The sequence below is a fragment of the Stegostoma tigrinum genome, chromosome 16 (genome assembly GCF_030684315.1).
Source record: "Stegostoma tigrinum isolate sSteTig4 chromosome 16, sSteTig4.hap1, whole genome shotgun sequence".
Classification (NCBI taxonomy): Eukaryota; Metazoa; Chordata; class Chondrichthyes; order Orectolobiformes; family Stegostomatidae; genus Stegostoma; species Stegostoma tigrinum.
Genome location: NC_081369.1, coordinates 16,119,106 through 16,145,494, shown reverse-complemented (window position 1 = coordinate 16,145,494; position 26,389 = coordinate 16,119,106). Strand labels below are relative to the sequence as shown.

The 26,389-nt window shown below is 41.1% G+C and overlaps 1 protein-coding gene across 1 annotated transcript; it reads left to right on the top strand.

Annotated features, from left to right (window-relative positions):
• Positions 1-446: 446 nt before the first annotated feature.
• pllp (plasmolipin) lies at positions 447-23,729 on the top strand. Its single transcript, XM_048547015.2, has 4 exons — positions 447-739; positions 17,021-17,197; positions 20,561-20,683; positions 22,229-23,729. The coding sequence occupies exons 1-4, from the start codon at positions 599-601 to the stop codon at positions 22,346-22,348; spliced, it is 561 nt and encodes a 186-aa protein (XP_048402972.1). The 5' UTR covers positions 447-598; the 3' UTR covers positions 22,349-23,729.
• The last annotated feature ends 2,660 nt before the right edge of the window (positions 23,730-26,389 follow it).

Genomic DNA, 26,389 nt, shown 5'->3' with positions numbered 1-26,389 from the left:
CAGGTTTTTCACATCACTAAGTAAGCTGAGACGACTACTTTCATCGGCGGTATTGTTGGATTTCAGTGGTGCTTTACCAAGGAACGTGGGAGTAAGACCGGAGTATTATTGATTTGCTTTATCCCTTGACTGAGGTTTCCCTCATCCAAACAACTCGCTGGGAAAGATGGATAAAGGTAAAGGAGGAAATCCTGCCAGTGCATTATGTTCAATGGTTGGAATCGACCTAGCCTTTCCTGTAATGGCTATAATGTATCCCCCGTCTGGGATGTTGGATAAGGACTGTTTAAGACACATCAAATCAAATATCACCCCAAGCTATCTGTATAGAACATTTCTCGAAAGCAACTGGAACAAAGCAATGATTGGACGATAGATAGAGAGCCGGAAATAATTGAGAGGGGGTTGGGTGTATTTTGTTCAGCAGCCAAGCGGGGTCACATGTGGTAATGTTCAATTGGAGTTAACGCCTTCTGCAGACTATTCAGCCGGCAGGTTCCTAGTACGTTCAGCACTCAGAGTGGAGTGAGTGCGAGAGGATGGAATTCAGCTAACTTTGCTTCGAAGCATACCTTACTTCGACTGTTCCTATCTCATTATGGCAGATTTCCCGGATAAAATTAACACTCAGACCAGTACGAGGACTCACAGCAGCGGGGTGAGTTCCAGATTCTCCCCAGTCGCTGTGGATATTCAATTCCTCAAATCGTCCATTGGAATATTGATGCTAGTGGAATTAGTAAGTTGATTCATTTCATTTGCTTTATAGATATGACTCGTTCGAAACGCCCGGTTGATAGCTGAAGTTAAAGTTTACTTTAACACGTTCTGAATCCGTCAGTTAGTTGCTCCCGGATAATTTGCATGTTGAAAAGCTTCAGTGCAGCTATGCAACTTCAATCTCCGCAGCTGGGCTGCCTTTGACTTCAAAATAAAGTATTTTTGTTTTAAACAATAGGAAACGTGCACCTGCTTATTTGGATACTTTAGGGTTAAATCATAATTAAAGTCTTTTGTGGATAAAGGGGTAAACTCTACATTGTCACCTGTGGGAACACTGAAAGACGACATACAACAATTAACTCGGCAATTACACTACTAAGTCAATGTAAAGTGCACTCTTTAAGGCGGACGGCACAATAATTAACACTTTTGTTGGAAAGCAGCGGCATTTCTGAGCGTGGGCAAGGCTCCCCGACACTGCGGGCTGTGGGGAGAGATTCTATAGCTTTAGTGGTGGGGGAAACGTTTGAGGGCTGTTTTGTAGGAAAACTGTCTTCAAGCAGCAAGTGGTGAGCATAAGTGTTTCCATGTCAGATACCATCTCACACTCGGTGATCTGTGGGCAGCTTTTAAAAAAACAATAAAAGCAGGAGAGAGGGGATTGTTGAGGGAATGTCGGGGATGTAATGTCTGGGGGCGGGGGGGTGGGAGAGACATTTCCAGTACATTAGTGACATATGTAGGAGAAAACAACACTAGCATTGGAGAGACAGGATCCGCAGATGCTGGACAACCTGCGATAACAAGGTGTAAGATAACAAAATGTGAGGCTGGATGAACACAGCAGGCCAAGCAGCATCTCAGGAGCACAAAAGCTGACGTTTCGGGCCTAGACCCTTCATCAGAGAGGGAGATGGGGTGAGGGTTCTGGAATAAATAGGGAGAAAGGGGGAGGCGGACCGAAGAGGGAGAGAAAAGAAGATAGGTAGGGAGGGGATAGGTCAGTCCAGGGAAGACGGACAAGTCAAGGAGGTGGGATGAGGTTAGTAGGTAGGAGATGGAGGTGTGGCTTGGGGTGGGAGGAAGGGATGGGTGAGAGGAAGAACAGGTTAGGGAGGCAGAGACAGGTTGGACTGGTTTTGGGATGCAGTGGGTGGAGGGGAAGAGCTGGGCTGGTTGTGTGGTGCAGTGGGGGGAGGGGACGAACTGGGCTGGTTTTGGGATGCGGTGGGGGAAGGGGAGATTTTGAAGCTTGTGAAGTCCACACTGATACCATTGGGCTGCAGGGTTCCCAAGCGGAATATGAGTTGCTGTTCCTGCAACCTTCGGGTGGCATCATTGTGGCACTGCAGGAGGCCCATGATGGACAAGTCATCTAAAGAATGGGAGGGGGAGTGGAAATGGCTTGCGACTGGGAGGTGCAGTTGTTTGTTGCGAACCGAGCGGAGGTGTTCTGCAAAGTGGTCCCCAAGCCTCCGCTTGGTTTCCCCAATGTAGAGGAAGCCACAGCGGGTACAGTGGATGCAGTATACCACATTGGCAGATGTGCAGGTGAACCTCTGCTTAATGTGGAATGTCATCTTGGGGCCTGGGATAGGGGTGAGGGAGGAGGTGTGGGGGCAAGTGTAGCATTTCCTGCGGTTGCAGGGGAAGGTGCCGGGTGTGGTGGGGTTGGAGGGCAGTGTGGAGTGAACAAGGGAGTCACGGAGAGAGTGGTCTCTCCGGAAAGCAGACAGGGGTGGGGATGGAAAAATGTCTTGGGTGGTGGGGTCGGATTGTAGATGGCGGATGGACGAATACGGGCCGAGCAGGAAGGCTGACGTTTTGGGCCTAGACACCCCTTCACAAAATGAAGGGTCTGAAATGAAGTTTCTGAAGATGGGTCTAGGCCTGAAACGTTGGCCTTCCTGCTCCTCTGATGCTGCTTGGCCTCTGGCATTGGAGAAGATAGGTTGTACTGACCGTAGGATCTAATCAATGATAGGGTGGCCTGAGACCTGTTATTCCTGGGGATGTTGATTCCAGTGTTTGATCAAAAAAATTTTCCTTTTAATTTAAAGAAAAACGAAGCAGAAACTGGGCCGGAAGAATTACACTTTTGTCCGTGTTGCCAGCATACTCCAAGCCCTATTACAGCCTTTGAGCCTGTTTTGCTGACAAATTTGGGATTCAAACAGATATAATGTACCATTGGAGAGAGAATAAACTTGCGCATGCATCCATCTTTTCATAAAGATAAATGAAGCCATTTGAGATAATGGCATATAGAAAAGTGTTCACAAATCTATCTTTTTTTTACACAGTAGAAAAATGGGGTAATTAGAAATAGTCTAAGCTTAAAGTTTAGCACAAGGAACATGTGGTATCGGAGTTGACATCTTGCCATTATCATGGGTGGGGTTGGGCAATCTCACCTGGGGAGCCTATAGTTCATCTCACACTGACATAACTGAAAGCAAAATCAGATATGCTTTACCGAACCTTAAGCATGTATCACAAGAAAGAATGTGACAAATTACATCAAATGCTTGACTTTCTCCACTATTTAACTCGCGATTTATTCTCCTTGTTTTATGTAAGCTTATGTGTCTCTTCACATTATTGAAAGTAAGATACTCTGCTGATGGATGTTGCAAATCCAATACTTAAAAGCCAAAAATGCTGGAGAAACTCCAGTCTGGTAGGATCTGTGCAGAGAGAAACAGTTAATGTTTCAAATCCAATATGATCTCACAGCAGTTCCAGAGTCCTGTCTGATTCAAAACTGTTTCTCTCTCCACAGATGCTGCAAGACCTGCTGAGTTTCTCCAACAATTCCTGTTTTCAACTTTTTATTACTTTTTTTAAAAAAAGCAACAGACAGAGCCAGGGCAGATGAGGCTAGTGCAAAAAGCTGACAAGGTAATGGGCAGCAATATTTAGAATGAAAGCCTAGGTGGAGCCAGCAGGTAGAATCTTATCAGGGTATGACAGAAAGCAATAGGAATCAATGCTGCAAGCAGGAGGCCAAGACTCTATAAGGAAGTGTTCATTTGTGATTCTCAGAATTATGGGTTGGATGCAGATTATGGTCTTGTCAGTTGGTCAGGGGCATATGAATAGTGTGGGTGTGACAGAGTGGAAAGAAAACCACTGTGTTCTGCTGGCTGTCATGCTTAAGTGAACTACCTGACCTATTTGTTCTTATGGGAACAGCAAAATCAAAACACTTCTATTTTCTGATCTTTTACAAAAAAGAACAGCTGAGTACAATTTATCAAAAAATACATCTACTGGCTTAATGTTAAAGTTCTATTTTGAATTACTGGTGTGTCAAGAAAGTGAAACTGTACAGAGTGATGGACTCAGTCATGCAGCATGGAAACGCACCCTGTGGTCCGACCAGTCCATGCCCACCATGTTACCAAACTAAACTACTCCCACTTGCCTGCATTTGGCCAATATCCTTCTTAACCTTTCCTAATAATGTATTTATCCAAATGTTTTTGAAACATTGTAACTGCACTTGCATCCATCACTTCCTCCAGCAGTTCATTTCGCATATGAATCTGTTTAAAATTTTAAAAAGTTACCCTTGTGTCCTTTTTTATTTATATCTTTCTCCTCTCAGCTTTTAAAAAAAGTCCCCTAGTGTTGAACTCCTCCAATCCTAAGGAAAAGATGCTTGGTCTTCACCTTTATCTGTGCCCCTAATGTTATAAACCTCCCCCGCGTGCTCAAGCTCCCAAGGTGAAAAGCCCCAACCTTTCCTTACAATGCAAACCCTCCATTTCAGGTAACATCCTGGTAAAGCTTTTCTGAGCCCTTTCCAATTTAATAATAATCTTCCTATAGCAAGGTGTTGATGCTACAGATGCTGTCTTTGGCTGATTACGAAATATTCAGATGTAAATGTTGAGCCTGATGCTGTCAAGAATGATTAGTAGAAATCCTAAATGTAAAATTAGTAACTTAATTAAACTAGCCAAGCTACATACTGGGGATTTTTTTTTAAAAACTGAAGGTATTGTAGCCAAATTTGCAGACAGTACAAAACTAGAAAAGCCAGTGGAGGAAGATACAAGGTGATGTTATATAGTTTTAGTGGGCAAACGGTTGGTGGATGGAATATAATGTGGGGAAAGTAAGGTTGTCAATTTGGGGACAGGAAGAATAGAAAATGGAGAAAGACAGATTGTATAATGCTGCATTAGAGGAATCTGGGTGTTCTGGAGCAAGTAATTAGGAAGGCAAAAACATGGCTTTCAGTGCAAGAGGAATGAAGCATAAAAGTAGTGTTCAGGATACTGCTGAAACCATACCTGGAGTATTGTGTACAGTTTTCTTCATCTTACTTTTTAACACACAAGATAGATGTCAGGGATATAAACTTCCAAGAGATGTTTGATAAGGTACCAGATCTTAGATTTGATGATAAAATTATTGAGAAAAGGGACAGTGGTCTGATTATATGAAAGTGGCTAATAGACAGACAACAAAGAGGAGTGTTTTCCTCTAAATTAGAGGAAAATCTACAGTAAGTTCAAGTCTTAACTGCTGTCGGAAGGAGTCTAGCAGACACTCAGTTCAATGGGGAATTAGGGATGGGTGACAAATACTGATTATTACCATTGACAGTCATGTGAAATATTTGTTTTAAGTATCAGTGGAAAGTAACGCTTAATGAGTTTTGGTGAAATGGCACAGTAGGGAGATTATGTGGATCATAAATACTGCCAATGTCCTGCTGATCTGAGAGACTGTGTATCTCTGTGCTCTACTAACTTCAAAACATTGCTTGCATCTCAATGGACAGTTAATAAATGATAATCTCAAAGGTAGAGAAGCAGATTGTCGATCCACACACTCGGTTAGAAAATAAGGTTTTAAAAATTGTTAGCTTAAGGGGAGAAAAAGATAAATTCTTTACAAATGATACAATTGTCCTTCTATACACAATGCTGCTCAGTGGGGTTTAACTAGCTTAGTGATGCTGACACTGTATATGTAGTATGTTTGCTGCCTTCCAAATCATTGGTCCTGCAAAGCAAATGGGTTTCAAAGTCCATGCTAGAATGGAATGTCACAAGGACAATGTGTAACACACCTTGGTTAACTGATAACACAGGTCTATAATTTATTGACATTTTATCTTTCATTGGCTGACACAGGCAAATGTGTAAGCTTCTCTTCTGAATCAACTTCCTCCAGATATTTTACTCTTGAGTCATCGAGCAGACTTGTAGTTACTGGGTTCTCTTGGTCTGATATGGTGCACGTTTTCTAATGCACCAGTTCATGTGGGTAAGTGCACTTGTAGCCATTATATAAATAATAAAATCAGGCCAGCTGACTTATGGATTGAAAATTAACACTATCAAGGAAGTTACTAGGTCAGAAAATTAAAGAACCTGCCAAAATTGACTAAGTGAACAATATAGAAGTAGAAGTAGTATGTTTCACTTGGTATGTGAAAGCCTTGTGTTAGTGTAGATCATCCACCCTCTCCAATCAGTTTTGCCATTCAGCCAGGTGATTGTTGGTCTGAACCATGATTCCATTGAGTAACCCTTTGGACCTTTATATCCTTTACTGAGTCTGTTTTAAAAGTCTCAGTTGATCAAGGATCAGTGTTGGGGGAATCCAAATTTCTGCTTAATATGGAAAAGATACAAACTGACTTCACCCCTGCTTGGTCTTGTATTGAATTTCCAAATTCAATCTTGGCCTTGATCCCTGTTCACTCATTCCAACTTTACCATATCACATCCTTTTTAATGTCTTAAATAACTAGAGTTCTCTGATTCTATAAACTGGCTTAAAATAAGACACCAAGAAAGGTGATTGTTTTGGCTCATTTAAGCTCCTGTTAGCTCTTCGAAAGAGCTACCCAGTTAGGCCATGTTCTTTCCCATAGCCCTGCAACTTTCTCCCCAACCAGTATTTTATTGAATTCCATTTTCTTTTAAAAGAAAGCTACATTTGAATGTATTTCAATCAACCTTACAGGCAGAACATTCCAAGGCTTTGAATGTACGGCAGTTTTTAAAAAAATGTCTTTAGTGTTCTGGTTCTTGTTTTCTTCCAGGAATACTCTTAGGGGGTTACTTTGCTTATCCCTCCCTTGTAGCACAACAGGTTAACTTTTAGTGATCCATGCCTACTTGCCCACTGTTCTGCCGTCCTGCCTTTCCCAGTCCCCATGTTCCCCTCTCACTTAGACATGTGTGCTGCCTCCTTATTCATGCTGCCAATTCCTTGTGCTTAAATTCCCCAATCATTCCACAAATTTATTCGTGTTTTCTTGGAGTTGTTCCCTGACTTAACCACGTCCACACTTTGTCAGTCACTTTGTGGGGAATTGTACTTTCAACTCCTGAGTTTCAACTGCATTTATTAATAGTGAGAAAAAGTTGTCTCTACCAGTTCTTGCGGAACATTGTTAATTAATCTAGGTAACTGCCTTGGACGATTCCTCTGTTTTTGTAACTAGTTAGCAATCAATTCTCCTGCATGTCCCCCCCCCTGACTCCACATGGTCTAACCTTAGTCATGAGTCTACCTTTTGGATACTTGAAGATATTGCATCTACTGTATGTCCTTCTCTACCCTTTCAGTGATACTACTTCAAAGATTTCAATAAACCAGGTGAAATATGATCTTCCTGTTTGGAACCCATAATGCCCATTTTACACTTTCACTTTTCCTTATCACCTTATGAAGGATTCCATTATTCTCCCTATCACTGATGAGACATTCATTGGTCTGTATTCCCAGCATTTGTTCTGTCTATTCCTTTATATGTCTGTGAAAATTGATCATCCTTGATGGATGATTAAAATTTTAATCATCCATCTGCAACCTGTTGGAAAGGCTGAAGCTTGCAACAAGCTCTGTGAACGAACAATGTGGCTTGGCACATCTCTTGCAAGAGATATTTGATGTGTGGGCTCAGGTGACATGGCATCAATGTAGTTGGCATAATGAGTTTTATTTTTATAGTGTCCCTGCTCAGCTACTAACTCCAACGCTCTGAGCCTGTTATCATTGTAAAGGAGCATTCAATGACATTCTCTGTGTGTCACACTTTTAATGTATCCCTGAAATGTCAGGAGCTTTTTAAGGTGAGAGGTAATGGGGAGATTTGATCTTCATTATAATTTGTCATCACAGAACGATATAGCACAGGACCAGACCCTTTAGCCTGCCATGTCTGTGCCAATCTAAACTAACACTATTTACTAGCACATACTCCAAATTCCTCTCTTCCCTGCCTGTTCATGTCTGTCTAAATTCCTGTTAAATATTGCTGTTATATTTGCTTCTATCACCTCCCCTGGCAGTGCATTCCAGGTACCTACCATCCTCTATGTAATCATACTAAGCATTCATAAGTTCCCTGAACTTATTCTATTGAGGAATCCCACTTAGTTCCCCTGTGATTTTAAACATTTGACACACAAGCCAGTAACTTTACCAAGTAAGTATGAGCTGATTCAGTTCAACATCGCCCCACTAAGGCCTTGCTGATTTTGCAAATCATTACTTGAACTACACTTCATTTTCACAAGCACTTACAAATAAAGTAGCGTGCATTCTGCAGAGAATCCCATGTGTGTATGCAGATTGGAGAACATTACTGCACACCAGATTGTGTCAATGTCAGAGATGGCAGCCTATGGCACATTCCAACGTGAGCAAAATAACTCTCCTGTCATTAGTGGGATCACCACAGTCCTGACGTGAACAAATGTGTGTATATAGATGCTGTCTTGCATCATTGATGGGAACAGCGACTACTTAACATCCACTTGAAACCATGCTGACACACTTCACAGGTCAGTTTTCAAACAAAATTTGGAAACCAGGCTTTGAGAAATTGGAACAGTTAACCTAAAGCAGCACAGCTGCCTCACAGCACCAAGGACCTGGGTTCTATTCCACCCTTGGGCAACTGTGTGACCTCAATACGTGGGTACGTTCTCCCCATGATTTCCTCCCACTGTCCAAAGATAGATAGGTTAGGTAGATTAGCCATTGGGGTGATGGTGGTCCTGGATGGGATTCTCCCCTTTCCCCTTCTCCCCTTCCCCCTTCTCTTTCTTTCCCCCCCCCCACCCCTTCCCCTTCTCCTTCTCTCCCCCCCCCCCCCTTCTCCTTCTCTTCTCCCCCCCCCCCCCCCCCCTCACCAACATAGGCAGGCCAGGAAAGTAAATAAACGTTCTATTCAACCTAATGAAGTGTCTGTGTGGCAGCCATTACCAAAATAGATGGGGCCCTTATCAAAAGGCAGTGACGGGAACTGATAGTCCCAATATTTGCTAGTCAAATCAAGACCATAGGCCTACAATTCCCATTTAAGTAGACAACCTAGCTTTTTAACTGAAAACAGTTTAGAAGGCAACATTATAAATCAATGAGCATTGTAGCACAAGTGCTTTCATTGACTCTCGGGGGTGTGGGTATTATCACACTTATTGCCATTCCTAGTTATTCTTGGAAGTACCTATTTGCTGATTCATTGGCATCTCTCAAGTATAGGACACACATCATCAGGAATATGGTGAGTGGTTCCTCTCACTACTGCCTGTGACAGTAGTATTGGTACAGTGATACAAATACAGTCCTGTTTGTTTTTCTGATGTCACTTGACAATATACAAGGGAGATATTCCTGCTCTGGGTGTTAGCCTCGTACCTTTTTTAATCCATTGCACAACTGCAGAAACTACTTGTCGAAGGTGAGCTGTCTTTGTCATAACTCGTGCGGTGATGAAATTAATTGCATAAATCACTTGTGTAAGTGAGCTGATTAAATCCAGACATGATTTGGTGAGCAGTGTCAACCTTATGAACTAACAAAAATGATAAAGCATAAAATTTGCATCATAAACTCTTTGTGCTCTTGAGTGGGGGAGAATGGCTGATAATAAATTCAAACTGTCAACTGGATAACTGTAACAAAGTTCACAAAATCCTAACAGTGCATCTGATGCTGGTCTTTGGCGGGGAGGTGGGATGCTGTGCAGGGGATAGCAATTGGGATTTAAATTTAATCCAAGAACATGTAGGCCTCCAGTGTGTTTTAATCTGGCCCTCCTGTTTTCTTGGCTTTCTGTCGCCAGATCTTGATTAGTAACTGTTTAAACTCTCCTACAAGAGAGATGCAACTGTGAACAGCAGGGATTCAAATTAGGGAAATCTGGCCATCCTATGATGGGGGTGGGTGATTGTCTTTGCTAAATCGGCGGAGGCCATTAGTTATGGTTGCATTGTGCAGGTGCCTTTGAAATTTGGGTTTAGAATTTACCTGAAACACAATATTTTATGGAATGATACATTTTGAAAGTCACTCACCTCATTTTGGGTTTCTGCTTCTGAAACAATTAAGAATTTAAGAAAAGTTAAATTTGCATACACTACCATAGTGAAATACTACCTTTTTTCACCATTCGAAAGCCCATAAATAGTACAATTAGTTAATGTTGCAAACAGAATTAAAATGGTGAGGTTTAATTGCAAAAGAAATGGAATGAACAACCTCCTGATTTTGGGAGTGGTGATTTCTACACTTGCATTAAGCTGGACTGTAAGAGACGGAAAAAGGACCACATTTGGACAAAAAGGTGGGGGGTGGGGAACAAAGGCAAAATGCTTTCGTTTCTTTTGGATGAGATGTCTTGGTGCCTTGTATCTCTTCTGTTATTCAGCTGGACATCAAAGATGCCATGACACAATTTAAAGGGGTGTTCTGTTCAACAGTGATCAAATTGGAACAGATCGACTGGTTCCTTCATCTCTCTTTGATTTTTAGCAACTGGCTGAGAATTAATTGTTGCATTTAGCCTATGAAACATATGACCAGTTCCACATAAGCTCATTGATGCATTTTGGGATAACTTCTTGAGTTCTGAGAATGCTTGTGCATAAATACAAACTTTTTTTGTCTTGAAACAGTTTGGGTACTCTTATTCCAAGAAAGTGAAGAATATACACTTATCTTCAGAGCTTAAGACTGAGTAATGAGGATTATTTACTTCTGGAATGATATCAGTGTTATGTATCAGTTAACTGGTGCTATTTCCCAATAAGTTTAAAAGACTGGGTGTGGCTGTTTGCACTTAACTGTGAGATTTATTCATCAAAGTGGGGCAGGGGGGAAGAAATGCCAAAGTTGATGTTCATCAAATCTTGGAGTATGCAAGTTGTGCATTGGATCCCTGTTCAGTATATACACAAGCCTAACATATTTCAGGCCTTTGACCAAATATGGGAATCACAACAGCAGAAGAGGAGAAAAAGGACGATGGTCATATTTTTTTTTTATAAAATGCACAGTAGACTGGAAATTGATAAACAAGTACTTGGTGCTCTCCAATAATGAGAGAACATGTCATCCATGTCAATTACAAAGACCATTCGTTTTCAAGGCAGTGAATCACCAATATATCTTCAAGGACAGTTTTTCAATAGAACAAGCTGTCAAAGGAAATAGCCACAGTTCCATCACTTGAAACTTTAAAGACTCATCTTTTACATTATTTCCATCTGAGTTTTCCTAATTGGGACTCCCATCTCAGCAAATCAAGCCATATTTTAAGTGGACAAATATAATTGTCAGGAGGTTTTGATAAGACTATAGTAGGCACTAGTCAACTCAGCTGGAATACTGTGATCCGTTTTGAGCCCATAAGACCCTTTTTAAAAAAGAAGTAGGCCATTCAGTCAAATCATGGCTGATCCACCATTCCTCACATCCACTTTGTCTTTCCCTGAAACCCTCTATTTCTCCAACCGATCAAGAATCTATCTACTTCAGCCTTAAATATACACGAGGACACTACCCGAAAAGCACTCACTAGCAAAGAATTCTAAAGACTCAAAGAAATTCCTCCTCATTCTCAGTCAGAATAAAGGGGCACCTCTGGTCCCAGAACCTCTCGTGAGGGGAAACATCTGTCAAGCACTTGAGGAATCCTATGTCTCAATGAGATCATTTGGTTCTTGTAAATCCCCTTGAGTAGAGGCCCAACCAGTTTTTAGTGTTTGTTCCTCCATACCAGGAATCACCCTAGTGAATCTTCTCTGAACTGCTTCCAATGAAACAATACTTTACTTTTTCCCTTAAATAAGGAGACCAACCCCCACCCTCCACCAACCACCACCTCAGTGCTCCAGATGTGGCCTCACCAGCACCTTGTATAGGTGCAATGAGACTTTCTGACTCTTCTGCTCCAGCTTCCTTGAAATAAAGGCTGACATTCCCATTAACCTTCCTGATTACTTGCTGCACCCTGTCTGCTGGCTGTCGTGTTTCATGCAGAATTATCCTCCAGTGCCCTTTGTGTTTTTCTCCATTTTAAAATAATACTGTTCTTTTATTCACCCTTCCAAAATAAACAAGTTCACATTTTCCCACATTTGTCTCCATTTGACTTTTTTTTGCCCACTCACTTAAACTAGCAATATGTCTGTGCAATTTGTGTATTACTCTCAACTTGCCTTTTCATTTTTGTCATCTGTAAATTTGGCTACAGTATGTTCACTTCATTCCTCCAAGTCACTATAAGCAGTTGTGGACCAGCACTGAGCTCTGTCAAACCCTGCAGGTCACCAACCTTGGCGGGGGAGGGGGGGGGGGGGGGGAGAGCCCATAATCCTGCTTGCTGTTTCCTACCCATGAGCCAATTCTCTATCCATGCCAGTATATTTCCTCCAATACAGTGGGCCCGTATCATTTGACTTTAACCTTTTTTTTGTGAGGTACCATGTTGAATGCTTTCCGGAAGCCCAAATGCAACACCTCTACTGGTTCTCCCTATCTACTCTGGGTGAGACTTCCTTTTCTTAAAACAACAATCTCTAATGAATTAGTCAGATACAATTTTCCTCTCTGGAAGTCATGCTGACTCTGCGAGGCTATCACTTTCCAAATATTCTGCTATAACTTTCTTTTTAATTCTAATCCTTTTGTAGCAATAGATGTTAGGCTAATTGACTTACAGATACCTGTGTTCTTTTTTTATCTCCCCTTTTTTTGAGTAGGGGTGACACATTGGTCATTTTCCAATCTCTGGCACTTCTCCAGAATTCAACGATTTATTGAAAAATAACAACACATCCACTATTTCTGTAGCTACCCTTTCTAGGACGCAAACTGTAAGGATTGTGGGACCACCACCGCCGCCGCGCCCCCCCCCTGGTATTCTTCAGTATTAATGAGATGTTCAAAGGATTGATGCAAAATACTGGTTTAACTCCTTCTCCTGAGATTCACTTTCTAGGAGCCCTTTTGGTCACTTTGACCTCTCTCGCTACCTTTTTTTTTTTAGAAATAGAATTATAGAATCCATACACTGTGGAAGCAGGCTACTCAGCCCATCGAGCCAATGCTGACCTTCTGTGTATCACCCAGGCGCGCGCTCTCTTGCGCTCTGTAACCTTGCATGTTCCCCAATGATTGAGGGTGACTGGTTTGTGTCCATGCTGTATGACTCTTGACTCTGTAATCTGTTTTTTTAAAAAAAAAAAGTGATTCTGAATGAAATCTAGCTTGATGGGTCATTATTTAAGGTTGTATTCAAACACAAGAGGCTGCAGAGGTTCTTTGACAGAACTGAAATTTATTACTTAACAGGAAATTCTTTTTTTTTAAAAAAAAAAGACCTACCCAAATATAGAAAACAGTTGGATATTAAAACACCAGGTTTTAGCGTGCTTTCTGACAGTGAATTCAGAGATTCAACTCCCAGAGAGAATACACCCTACCTCCAAACTCCTTGGGGTTCTAATTCGCTGACTCCTGATCACTGCTGTGGATGTGGAGTTGATTTAAGTCTCTTCCAAATCTATCAAACGGAGTTCCTGCAGAGTAGCCTAAGTTCTAATAACCTGCAGCTTGCTAATCAAACTTATGGTGTGGAACTTCCATGCACTAAATGTTTCTGCTAAGTTGACTTTGTTTTCCCCTGAATATTCCTGTTAAGAGGAAAGGATGGAACAGAACTTTTTTGAGGCCATTCAGGCCTTCTCCAAACTGTCCTAAAAACCTTTAACCTGTCTGTTTTCTGAACTCTAATCAATCCTTGATTATCCTGAACGGAAAAGCTAATGGTCACCAATGTTGCTTTACATGCCATAAACTCCACAGCGTAAGCATCTTATTCTGTTAACACCCCAAGACTTTGTAGTCATGTATTCTGAGACCTGTAGCATTGTCATTGTTTCAGAGACTCTGCTATCTTTTGTAAAGAGCTTATTTTTCTTAAACAAAATAAACCAACACCAAGATACTGCTAGTATGAAACCAACATTCTAAATCTAATAATTAGACATGAATCTCAATCTTTTGATTGTCCTGGTCAATATTTCTTCTTGGAACACAGATGCCATCCTTCCTCTGCTTTTGAAATAATTTCAGGAATTTTTTTGCATCCAGAAGGGATCTGCCTTTAATATTTCAATGAAAAGGTGCCCTCTTGGCAGTGCAGTGCTCCCTCAGTACTGTGCCGGACAGTTTGCCTCAGTGTTTGAGCTCCAATCCTGAATCTGGAAACTTATGATTCAGTGGCAAGAATATTGAGTTAAGCAGCATATGTAGTTCTTTTAATGATGATCTGTTCTTAAAGCTGAGATACATGTGGAGCAGTGACAGTAAATATTGTAAACTCCTATCAAGAGAATTTTGGACCATTCAGTAAATTGTTCTCATTGCATTTCCCCAACATGGTCTGTCCTCATGTGTGTTCACTTACTAGCTTGCTATAAAACATTCAAAAGTTCATCAGTAATGAGGTATACGATGTCCTCCAATAATCTGCACTCGGGACAATGGTTTGACGGTGTTGTGAAACAAAAAAAAAACTGATGCCCTGGTCAAGGTGTTCCCCGAAGAGGGAACACCACATTTCCTGTCCATGGACGGTGACAGCGGAAAATCCCTAAGTTTTCCACCTTTTTAAGTCTCCAGATGCCACAACCTATTGGAAATTCTGAGCACTGCTACTGTGGCTTCCAGATTGGGATCAGTTGCACACGTTGCCAATTATTGCTCCTCGCACTGCAACAGCATCAACAATGCCTTGATGACATAGGATTACATTTCAGTCGACTTTCCTTTTTATAGTGACAAGGGAAGCTTATTGAAGCGTGTCATGCGCTATGACAACGCATTACAAAGCAAACAAAAATTGGAACACTGAGACCATTGTCAAACCATTACAGTGAAAACAATTGCAACGTAGCAGTTAGAATGGATTAATCCTTAAAACAATAAAGCACACTGTACAACTGCATATAATTCTCTCCTAGCAAGGATTTGCAAATATCAGTTAATTTCAGGGCAATATTAACAATTCTTGTATCACCTGGAGGCAGTGTTCTATAGCTGATAGCCCTTGAAGACTTACCTCACTTAAGTGCCCAAACACAACAATGGCTATTGAACCAGAGGGAGCCTGATGCTGTTCTTGATTGTGTCCATGTCTTAAGTTTGTTTTTGTTTGGCATCCTATCGTGGATAGTCTCTCTCCGCTCACCACTGGAATTAAGCTCTGGTCCATGTTTGGACGGAGATGGTAGTGAGGGCAAGAGCCAAGTAGCCCTAGCCAAGCCCTTACTGAGTCAGTGACAATGTTGTTATTGTAAATCTCTAGCTAGCGCTGTTGGTGAGGCCTTCCATTGCTTTTTGACAATTATCAAGAGTAGACTGGGGTGGTAATTGGGTGGGTCGGGCTTGTCCTGCTTTTTGTGTACAGGGATGTACCTGGGCAATTTTCTACATTGTTGTGTGGATGCCACTGTATCCGAATTGAAACAACAGCTTGGCTTCACTTCTCAGACCACTGAGTGGAGCAGTGGGATGTCATTTTGAGGTGGTACAGTATGTTAGTGAGGCCACTTTTTTTTTTGGAGTAGTGTGTACAGCTCTTGTTGCCCTGCTATAGGAAGGATATTATTAAATTGGAGAAAGTTCAGAAAAGACTTACCAGGATGTTGCAGGGACTCGGTTTGAGCCATAAGGATGAGCTGGGACTTTTTTCACTGGAGCGTAGTATTTTGAGGGGTGACCTTTGTAGAGGCACTTAAAATCACAAAGGGTATAGATAAGGTCTTTGGAAAAGTGTTTTCCTTAGGGTGGAAGAGTTCAAAATTAGGGGGCATATTTTTGAGAGGAGAAAGTCCCTTTCACATAAGGGTTGGTCCGTGTGTGGAATGAATTTCCAGAGGAAGTGGTAGATGCAGGTACAGTTATAACATTTTAAGTCACCTTTTTAATAGGTATGTGAATAGAAAGGTCTGGAGGGATGTGGACCAAAACAGGAAAGTTTGGAAAAACTTGGTCGTCATGGACAAGCTGGACCCAAAGGACCTGTTTCTGCGCGGTATCACTATATGGCAAGTTCTGGGGCACATGTCTTCAATACTATTGCTGCGATCTTGTCCAGGCCTGTAGCACTTGCAGTATCTAGTGCCTTGCTGTTTGGTGATGTCATGTAGTATGAATCAAGTTGGCTGAAGACAGCAATCTGCAATACTGGAGGAGGTGCTGCATTGAAATAATGGTCTTTTAAAAGAACACCATTACTCAATGCTTTACAATTTTCAGTATTCCCCTCAATGCACAGGCCCAAAAAAGTATGTTTGCCTAAATGATACATAAAAGTTTCAATCAATAACATTATAATTTGTTTAAAATCTGTTTAAATGGCATTCCTGCTAACTAACAGCTATCTGTGTTAACCTGCCTGTGCCTGCAAAGGGAGGATCAGTAGCTCTGTCCCAGAACTGATCTGGATGCTGTGATTACGGGAGGTAAAGGAGATGAGGCTTTGTTGGGACAAATGGAACTTCCTGGTTGTGTTTTTTCCCCCTTTTTTTTGTGCTTTGATTCAAATGGTACTGGCACAGCAGTAGGACCTTAATCTCAGTTAGATCTGTGGGTGGGGTCTCGCTCTGAAAGTTGAGCACAAAATCCAGACTGAAACTCCAACACCAAGCTGCTAGAGATGCCATCTCGGGACCAAAATATTCATCGCATGTAAATGTAAAAGGACTTGTGGCCCTGCTTTTGGAGAAAATCAGAAGAGATTTCTCTCCAGGACTCTGGCCAATAATGGTACACCAACCAATCTACTGAGAACATGTTATCTGGGCATTGACTCACTGTTCATGGAGTGGGCAGTGTGGGGGGAAAAAGCTGTATTTCCTACAATGTGGAATTTCACCAGAAAAGTACTCTATTATCTGTGAGAAATTGAGTGAAGGGTGCTATTTAAATGCAAGTTCTTTCTATAACGACTTTGTTATATTTTGTACAGGCTTTTGGCTTGCTCGTGTGGGCATTGATTGCTGGTTCAAGAATCTCGCGTGGCGATGCTGCATTCGGATGGGTGATGTTTGTGGCTGTGACCCTGTGGATACTCACTTTTGTTATGTTTGTCTTCTATGTACTAAGCTTGACTCTGAAATTGCCAATGGTGCCTTGGGCTCATCTGGTAAGTTATTTTTTCAGCCTAAAAAGCAGCAAATCTGTCTGTCTGCTTCTTCCAGGGTAGGTAATGCTTCAGGAACAAGTGGGAATTGTCACTATGGTAAACAGACGACAAACTGTCCAGTGATTTCCAAGAGTTTTTCAGGTCCCTACTGTTTTTATAAAGTTTTTATATCGGGATGCAAGTTACTTACCACTCTGCAAAAGTAAGCCTAGTGTGTGGTAATGATCGGGTCAGTGCCATTAATATGTCCTGGCACTCTTCACTTTGATTACCTAATGATCAGGAATAGTCAGAAGTGACATGAGGACAGAGATAATAGGAAGTGTAGATGCTGGAGAATCCAAGATAACAAAGTATAGAGCTGGATGAACACAGCAGGCCTATCCCCTCCCTACCTCCCCACCTACGCTCACATTTTACTGGCTGCATCCCTGCCTCTTTAACTAGTCTGTCTCCTCTCCAACTATCTTCTCCTCCTCCTTTTTATCCATCTTTGATCCGCCTCCACCTCTCTTCCCCACCCCCCCCACCAAACCATTTATTTTAGAACCGTCTTCTCCATCCCCCACTTCTGATGAAGGGTCGAGGCCCAAAATGTCAGCTTTTCTGCTCCTAAGATGCTGCTTGGCCTGCTGTGTTCATCCAGCTCCACGCTTTGTTATCTCTGATCTGAGGACAGATTTGTTAGTGGCTCAGCCATTAGTGCTGCTGCCTCACACCACCAGAGACCTGGGTTCGGTTTCACTCTCTGGCAACTGTCTGTGTGGAACTTGCATCTTCTCCTGGTATCTGCATACGTTTCCTCCAGAATCTCCAGTTTCCTCCCATAACCCAAAGATGTGCAGGAGCAGGAGGAGGTCATTCGGCCCTTCGAGCCTGCACGATCGTGGCTGATTTGCCCAACTTAATAGCCTAATCTTGCTTTCACCTTGTAATCTTTGATCCCATTCACCCCAAATGCTGTATCTGCTACATTAAAAAGGGTGGATTGGCCATGGTAAATTGCCTGTAGTGTCCAAGGGATAAGGTTGCTTTTTGGAGAGTTGGCGTGGACTCTATGGGCTGAATGGCCTGTTTTCACACTGTAGGAATTGGTTATTTTCCTTGGTCTATTCTCCAGTTTATTGTGTGGGGCCCAAAAGGCTTTATTAAACTTGTTTTTCTTTGTGTGCTTGCTGTTCATTGGAGTTTCCCACCTTGTAGATAACAGAGCAAAACCTTGGTCCCAGATGGTACGTTCTTTGGTAACAAAAACAGAAATTGCTGGCAACACTCAGGTCTGGCAGCATCTGTGGGAAGAAGGCATCAACTTGTTTTCTTTCTTCAGTCTCTGGCCTGATTCTTGAAGTGCACCATAACTGGACTGTTGACTTTATTATAGCAATTGTTACAATGCTGTGTTACAGTACTGATAGAGAATAGAAGATTGGCTGAATATAGCAAAGTGGGGTGGTTAGTGGTGTTTATAAAGCAGTTATTAGCTGGGCATGGGGTCTACAAGGCAAGGGGGAGTAGGTTTTTATAAACTATGCAGCTCTGACAAGCACACTCACATATAGTATGTTCAAAATCTCCCCAAATTTCAAACTATCTGTGTTGGATTTCTTCTCTCCAAACTGTATTTTTAAAATAAAATAAAGCGCTTTCTCAAAGTAAAAGATTTTTCCCCCAGTGGGATGAGTGTGTCTTTCCCCACAGATATAATATAATATTGTCAACAGGAGCCCCATCCTAAAGCTTGTAGCTGAAAACATACATTATGACAAAAACAGAATGAGGTGCGTAGAAATCAATACTTTTAAACCCTTACCGACTGCATCCTGCACTGTCAAAACCTTAAACATTGCAGTGTGCGTTCGTCCAATTCAAATTGTCCGCAAGTTAAGACTTGCTACAGAATGTCAAACGTTATAAATATATTTTTGCCTTTTTGCAAGAAGGGCAGATTCTTGGAGTACCCAACACTCCTGCATAGAGAAGCTGACCTGTATGGTGGAGAGGCTTGTAGAGTTATAACTCTGTACTGGACTATGATTCAAAGGCCCCAAGTTCACAACATGTGTTAACCTCTCGGACTACCGGCTCGCTGAAACTCATCCAGCCTGGATCCTGAGAGTTTGTTTTCAATGTGACAAATTTTGGACTTGGCTTGTGGCTCTTTTAAATTCTGAATCTGATGAGGAGGCTTCATTTTGAGATTGTCCTGAGAGACTTTGTAGTGGCTGATCAGTCAGATGATCACAGTCAAATGTGTGACAAGTTATTTCACTGGGCTCTGCATACTACTGAAATAATAAAGTGACATAAATATCTTTAGAAGAAAACTGAAGGGTTGTCTCCTATTTCTGTAACTCTCTCGGCTTAAAACATTGCATGAGGTTCAGCCTGTGATAGTTGGGACAACAGACAGCTTAATGATTATGATAGTTTAGGTTTACAATGGTAGAGAATTCCGCGATACATCATTTAAGCTCATATGCGGATAAAGACCCAGTTGGCGAAGGAAGCCAGGTGCCTGTAAGCAGCAATTGAACTTCTTAAAAAAAAAACAAACTAGGGAAAGAAGTGATGCTACTTCTCTACAAATCATTGGTCAGACCACATTTGGAGTAGTATGTTCAGTTCTGGGCACTTAAGGAAGGATGTTTAAAGCCCTGGAGAGAGTGCGAAGGAGATTTACTAGAATGATGGCAGGAACGAGGGATTTTTAGACACGAGGAAAGATTACTGAAACTGGGCTTATCCTCCTTGGGGCAGAGAAGATTAAGAGGTGATGTCATTGAGGTGTTCAAAATCATGAACAATTTTGACAAGGTAGAGGAGGATATTCTGTTTCCACTGGTTGGTGTGTTAGTAACTAGGGAGTCAATTTCAAGGTTGTTGGCAAGAGACCGCTGATTAAGATAAACTTCTTTACTTGGTTGTTAGGATTTGGAAGATTTGGTTGAGGAAGATTCCCAAAGAGCTGGTTATAGATTGGCAAACTTAGAGGGCTGCAGAGATGATGCTGAAGAATGGCACTAGCTGGGTTCGTCTTTTGAGATCTGGTACAGCACAAGAGGTCAAAAAGCCTTGTTCTCTCCTGTGAAATTCCATAATTCTAAAAATTCATATAGTTGGAATTTACTAAATGGTGATGTGCCCCTGGATTTCAAATCCTTAATTCCCTTTCTCTTAAAGCAGAGTGATGGTGGCGGGGGTGGGGGGTGGGGGGGGGGGGGGAGGAGGAGGTGCTTGACTTAATCCTGTTTGCTTACATTTGTGACAATACACACACATGCCTATTCGATTTAAAGAAACTTTTAAATATACCATAGTAACCTGCAGCTAGTGAGAACTTCTTGTACCTTCCTCATTCTGCAGTGTCTGTACTTTAACTTGGTTGCTACAGTTCTGTACTTAACTGCCTTCATTACCAATGCATCATCTGTTGACCCAACATCTCTCAAAGGGACTTACAGATACAACAACAGAGCAGCTGCTGCGGTGAGTATAAACCAATATTTTGATTTTTGGCTTTTATCAATTTTTGGTATTTTAATGTATTAATGTTCAAAAGTGAAAATCTGGCATGAACAGTAATGTAGTAAAATTTATTAATCTTAATAGTAGGATAAACGGTACACTTCCGGTCTTGTCCATACGGTCTTGCTCATTATAAAAACAGAGCCATCAAAAATAAAGCTGTTTTAAATTAACAGGAATTAACAACTGGTTTTTTTTTAAGTTTCTATTGTCAGCAGGGACCCTCTCGTATCAAAATTCAAATTGTGTAATGCTCTTTGTACTAACAATGTGAAGCAGTAAAGCCTGCAGAAACTTGATCACTTCAGGAATAATTTTGTGTGGTTGATTTAACAAAGTCATTAGTCTATTTTTAGTCAACAAATTGATTGTGCTACATTTAACAAATATACAAATGTTCAATGAAGTTTTAAAATCAAAGATTCCCTGTTGCCAAAGCTAGTGCAGGATAAATATCCCCATAAACATGCCATTTTGGCACAAATTTTGAGGACCATCTGTTACCCTTGAACTACTATTGTTTCGCACAGTAATCACAGTTTCTGTACAAGTTCAGGAATGGTCATGTCCCTAGTCTTGAGACATGTACATATGCAAGAAACATGGGAGCAGGAACTCTCTCCAGCTTGGATTCCTTCACGTTTGTTGGATTACAGCTGATTTTGTACCTTGACTCTTTACCAGCTTATGATCCATGTCCTTTAATACACTTCCTAACAAAAGTCTATTAATTTTAAACTTGCAGTCAGTGTCCAGTCCATTGAAATTTCTCCAGGGGAAAGAATTCTGGATTGGATTGAACTCCTAACAAGCTAACTCTAATCTCAAGATTCTGTTAGTTGCTTATTTGGGGGGAAATAATTTCCATCTATTCTGATAAACTCTGGAGCACAAACATCTCATTTGCAGTTCCAGCCTTTTCCAGTCAGAATACTAGTGTGAAAAAGAATTCCTCAATGTGATACTTGGCATTTATCCCCAAAATAAAAATCCTGCGCTTAGCAAATAAAAAATTATTTTAATATTAAGTGTTCTAAATGAACCTGTTCAAAAGGTGCAGCTACACTAGGGTTATAAATCTTTGTTCTGACAAAGGGTCACCAGATCTGAAACGTTAGCTCTGTTTTCTCCTCCACAGATGCTGCCAGACCTGCTGAGCTTTTCCAGCAACTTTGTCTTTGTTCCGGATTTACAGCATCCACAGGTCTTTGGTTTTTATTTGCAATAGGTCTTGCCTTGAGTCTGAGCAACAGGTTTTATGGTTGCAACTCTTGGTTCTCATGCTGAAATGATAAGTTATCCTAAATATGCTGTTTTGAAAGTAAACACTCTTACAATGTGAGTCAATTGCTGAAGGTAATTTTAATTCTATTTCTCTCTTTCTTCTCTTCCCACCACCGCCACCCCAACCTTGCCTTACTTCCCTTCCAGCATGTCAGCAGTTTGTGGGAGAAGTGGAAAAGAGAAATTTGTGCTGCTGGGTCTAATGATCTGCTTTTTCTTCAGTTCTTTGCAGGTGTAGTGATGATCTCGTATGGGCTAAGTACTTTCCTCAGCTTCCTCTCTATGCGAGGACAGGGCAGCAATGCAGCAACAAGTCAGGCAACTGGAAGTAACTCAGCTTAGGAGTTCTGCATCAGGCTGGAAGTTACAATGTATTCCGCTATACACTTATTTAAATGAGCAGATTATGTCCTGTCCCAGTTGTCTCCAAAAACTACACCATTTCCAGCTCTTGAGGTTGGTTACAGTGTCTAAATACACTGCAGTTACCCAGGAGCAGAATAATTCATCTTGTTTTTATTCTGGATTTTTGAGAATACTTGAACCTTTCTATAAAGTTTGCCCTGCTATAATACTTCACTCAATATAACTATCACTTTACATGAAGCATTTACATGATGTGTTTTCAAACTACATGGATGTGAACTGCATCACAAGCATTTTGGACTATGTGCTTACACAACAATTGAGTGGTCTTTAAACCTCTTTTTAAGGAATGAGGCACCTTGCTCCTCTGGACTGGGTGAGGATGGTGTAGCACTTGACTGGATAGCCCAGGAGGTGGACCTGATGCTTGGCTGGTCCTTGATTTGGATTGTCTAGGGTAGGTCAGCAGATACTCCAACCCCTTCCTAGGTTAAGGGTACCTAACTGATCCTGAACCTGATCACTACTAGCACTTCCTGTTTATAGGAGTGTTTGTAAGCTATGGACAAACAGCCTGCCAGTGCCCAGTATTGTAACATCACAGGTAGAGTGGTATATTGGATTGTCCTCACTCGAGACAGCATTGGCAATGGAAAATCCGTCTGCACTTTCAACAAAATGTTGGGAATATTTGTCATTAAGTATGCAGTACAATTCAAAGATTTTCTATCTCCAAGTATAGAATGCAGGTTTTTTATAATGGATCCTTTCTCATCCCTTTGAATCCATAGAGAATGCAAAACTTTCCAACACTAGATTCACTTACTGTTACTGAACAAACTACTTTGATCATATTCACCCTATCAATTACTCTGGAGGCATGAACTAGAGATTCTACTCACTCTTTGAAAATAGTTTAAAGGAATTAAAACTACTGTGAACTTCATTCAAAGGTTTGGACTATGTTTATTGTTCTTTGGTGCCATCACAAACCACTGACAACAGTAGATACAGTTCAAATGCATTGGTGTTCTACTGTAGAAGGTGAAGATGTTGGTCTAGGGAAGAAAGGTGAAGTAGGATTGGGAGGAGACAGAGAGGCAAGGGTTGTAAGGTACTGTTGGGGTGCTGATCTCTCTCTCCTTTTTTGCTATTGTGGAGATGCCTGAGGAAGCATTCAAAGTTCAGTGCCCGATGGCACCTGACCCTAAATCAATACTTAAATGTGGCTGAGGAAACTTCAGCAACAGCAGAATATTTATTTTTATTTTCTAATGAAACAATGTCACTCCTTAAAAAGGACACAGAAGCATAAAAGTCAAAGCAGAGTCTTAAAAGGGGAGAGGGAGAGGGAGAGGGAGAGGGACGGACGGACGGCGGCGACGATGATGAGAGGGAAATCAGAACGTGAAGTCCTGGTGGCTGAAACCATGTGTGGCAATGTTGGTACGAGGAATGCAAGTGTGTAAACCAGAGAGAGAGGGATAGAGAGCAAGATGTGAGCGAGTTAGACTGGTGGAGATCCCCACTGATTTTTGTGGGGTTCAATAGGGCAGAAGTCGAACTTTATTTGTATCTCTAAAGTGTATGTACTACAATTTTTAAAACTCAATATTGGGCAAAGTCAAAAAAATTTAAATTGTATAAGGATTGCAATAGAAATCTTTCAAAATAGATTTAAGTTTGTTAGCTTATAGTCTAAACAATTATCTATTGCAGCAATAATTTTACTCCAAAATATGTGTGAAGTTAGTTAACATGAGAAACTAATATTTCAATGCAGTTCTCATTTGTACAGATCAGCTGTAATTTTGTTCAAGTACTTCTAGCATTGTAAAAATGCACTATTTACCTTCTCCAGTATGTGGTGGTATGTATTTACTGTTGCTTTCCTGTACTTCATTTGTTACAAAATACAAAACAAATGCTTGTGGTTTCTGCAGCATATTGATTCTAATTAACACAACCATTTAAAACATTTTAAAAACAATGCACTGATCTTACTTGTAAATATCTTCCTGAATTCTATTTGCAGTATATAAAAGACTTCTCATTTGTTTACACATCATTATTTTTAATGTCACAACATTCTAATAAAAGGAATTTGTCACAAACCTAAAATCTTGTTAACTTTGTTCCCTTTTTAGGACTTTTGTCCATTTTCCTGCTATTGACTTCACATAGGGGCTATGGTGATTGGGCTGAAACTCCAGTAGGTGGGTCTTTTTTGTTTGTTTTTTTATAAACACATGGCCTGAGAAATTTTAACTGCAGGATATGGGTCTCAACAGTCCCCAGTAAGTACTCTCTCTTCTGCTCAAGAAGAACTTAATAATATCTCCAAACAATTTGTATAGAAAATACCTGTCCTGAGAAACTCCTATTGCAATTTTGAGTTTTGATGATTGACCTTCAACTGCAATTAAATTTAAAAGATTTTGCACCAAACTTTGGTCTGATCTGCAATACACTGTAATCACAATTTTCTCAGTTACTCTCTCTTGTGTTTATATAACTACCTTTTCTCATGATGGGGAGGTGCTAGTGTTGGATTGGGGTGGACAAAGGTCCAAGGTCCAAGGTCCGAGGTCCATTGTTATCCGGTTACAGTCTAACCGGCTTAGTTGAAATTACAAGCTGTTGGAGCCCTGCTCCTTTGTCACTCCACTTGAGCGCTCTGAAAGCTTGCAATTTCAAATAAACCTGTTGGACTATAAGCTGATGTTGCGTGACTTCCAACCTTACCTTTTTTATAATGCAGCAAAGTACATCCCAAGGAATTTCCCAGCAACACAATCAAAGCTGAAGCATTGGATTACTACAAGTTTGTATGACAGAGGGTCCAGTAGACCCTAAATTTGAGGTACCTGCCAATGCTGGAATAAAGGGAAAAGCACAAGCTATTTAGTCAGAGAAATCAGTGCAATTAAGGCCTGATAGCAGACTAGGCATTGTTACACAAACAAACATCATTGATTGACTGACTAACTCGGTTTGTTTTCATTTTAAACAGTTTAATTCACCCTGCCCTTGTGTATACTGTTTTACAAAGTACATACTCTTTATCAACTGGTATTGATGGTGGGGAGAGGGAAGCAGGTGTAATATTGCTATTTTAGTACAAAGTACTTTCCAACAAACTACTGTGGAGGAACAAAACAGTCCCCTCACTGTGATCAGAAAACTGGCAGTACCAACCTTTGATCAATAGAATAGAATGTATTGGCTGCTCACAAGGCTAGTAACCATAAAGGCATCAGGAACTCCTCCTAACCTATTCTGCTAAACTGAACTATAATAGCAGGCAGCTGGTGAGGCCACAAAGGAGGAAACTAAATATCTGCATGCTTTCAAATTGTATTTAACACCTTTACATGTCCTTACCGATAGCTGTACTATTTCTCTGCTGGTTAGGGCAACCACTGTTTATATGAACCATGAGTTCAGACATTTTTGAGTAGTGTCTGTCTTGCAGTACGGGTGTTCTGACTTGGGTGGTACTCTGAACTAAAAGTTGTGTTGCCTTTCAGACTGATCTAAAGAGCTGTCTTTCAGAAATAACTCCAAAAAAATGTAAGGCTAGGCTTTGGACCATGTAAATGAGAGTAGACTAACCTTATTGTATTATTGCTAGACTACGAATCCAGAAACTCAGCTAATGTTCTGGGGAACCTGGGTTGGAAACCCGACAACAGCCGATGGTGAATTTTGAATTTTAAAAAAATTCTGGAATTGAGAATCTATTTTTTGACCACTAATGACCTTCAGGGAAGGAAATTGGCCATCCTCATGTGGTCTGGCCTACTTGAGACTCCAGACCCACAGTAATGGGGTTGATTCTCAAATGGCCCAGCAAGCAAGTTCCAACATACACGAAGTCTCAAGGGAAATTGAACAGACCAGGTGTTGTTGACCCAGGCACTGGGAACACCAGCAAAGCAGTCCTGTTGACCCTGCAAATTCCTCCTTACTAACAGCTGACAGTCATGGAATCATACCTTACAGACAAATGTCCCA

Coding starts and splice junctions, on each gene's coding strand:
- pllp (XM_048547015.2), top strand. CDS start 599: ATGGCAGATTTCCCGGATAAAATTAACACTCAGACCAGTACGAGGACT. Junction 17,198..20,560: donor TGGTGCCTTGGGCTCATCTG/GTAAGTTATTTT, acceptor CTCATTCTGCAG/TGTCTGTACTTTAACTTGGT. Junction 20,684..22,228: donor ACAACAGAGCAGCTGCTGCG/GTGAGTATAAAC, acceptor CTTTTTCTTCAG/TTCTTTGCAGGTGTAGTGAT.